This window comes from Olea europaea, unplaced genomic scaffold (genome assembly GCF_002742605.1).
Source record: "Olea europaea var. sylvestris unplaced genomic scaffold, O_europaea_v1 scaffold33527, whole genome shotgun sequence".
In the NCBI taxonomy this organism is placed as follows: Eukaryota; Viridiplantae; Streptophyta; class Magnoliopsida; order Lamiales; family Oleaceae; genus Olea; species Olea europaea.
Genome location: NW_019252506.1, coordinates 1 through 1,243, shown reverse-complemented (window position 1 = coordinate 1,243; position 1,243 = coordinate 1). Strand labels below are relative to the sequence as shown.

Below are 1,243 nucleotides of genomic sequence, written 5' to 3'. Positions count from 1 at the left end.
GGAACGTGAGTTTGGTGTACGGATTACCTACAACAAAGCGTGGAGGGCTAAAGAGAAGGGACTTCGATTTCTTCGTGGTACACATAAGAAAGTTTCCAGAAATTGCCATCATATTGTCACGTGTTAACCGAGAAAAATCCAGGAACTATTGCACACATTGAACTCGACTCGAATAATAGGTTTTTGTACTTCTTCTTAGCGTTCGGGCCTAGTGTACGTGATTTTCGAAAACACATGAGGCCAGTAATTTGTGTTGATGGAAGTCATTTGAAGGGCCAATATAAGGGAACACTACTAGTAGCTGCAGCGCAAGATGCTAACCTACAAATATATCCTCTTGCGTGGAGTGTTGTCGATAGGGAAACAAATGCATCGTGGTATTGGTTCTTTGCAAAGTTGAAAGATGTCATTAATGATTCAAACCAGCTAGTGTTTGTGTCGGACAGGAAAAAGAGTATTAAGCAGGCAATTACGAGGTTGTTCCCACTTTCTCACCACGGTGCCTGCATCTGGCATATCGAGAAAAATCTTATTGCAAGGTATAACAGTAGCAATGTCATCTTCTTATTCAAGCGGGCAGCGCTAGCATACCACGTATCGGAATTTGATCAGTTTATGACACAGATAAGAACCATTCGACCGTCAATGGCATCTTACTTGGAACGTGCTGGTATATCCACCTGGTCACGGGCACATTTTGTTGGTAATCGGTACAACGTTATGACGAATAACATTGCGGAGTCACTGAATTCAGTCCTAAGGCGACAAAGAAGTTTCTCTATAACCTCGTTAATCGAAGATATTATGTCATTGATGCAACGATGGTTCTACGAGAGAAAAAGTGCATCCACGAAATGTAGTACGACTGTGACACCAAAAATTGATGATGAATTGAGAAAATCATTCGACGTCGGTGCAACTTTACCAGTACGAAATTTGGACGAACTCGTTTTTGAGGTAGGTATAGCTACCGAACTTTGTACTGTCGACCTTATAGGTAACACATGTTCATGTCGAGAGTTTCAGATGTGACAAATCCCATGTTCAAATGCATCCCGAGCTGCTTGCGCAAAAGAAAAATTATTGTATGATTTGTGCTCCTCTTACTACACCACAGAATATTGGCGAGCTGCGTACAATGAAGTTATTCACCCCGTTGGCCGAGAGTCAGATTGGGTTGTTCCTCAGTCTATTTGTTCCGTCGAAGTTTTGCCCCCGAATATACGTAGAGCACCAGGTCGAC

General features: G+C 42.4%; 1 protein-coding gene across 1 annotated transcript; it reads left to right on the top strand.

Annotated features, from left to right (window-relative positions):
• Window positions 1-234: 234 nt before the first annotated feature.
• On the top strand, window positions 235-1,176 carry LOC111385938 (the record flags this gene model as incomplete). The annotated part of the gene is made up of 2 exons (XM_023010359.1): window positions 235-997; window positions 1,118-1,176. Coding segments are annotated over exons 1-2 (822 nt in total), but the record flags the coding sequence as incomplete, so codon positions are not given.
• Between the last annotated feature and the right edge of the window lie 67 nt (window positions 1,177-1,243).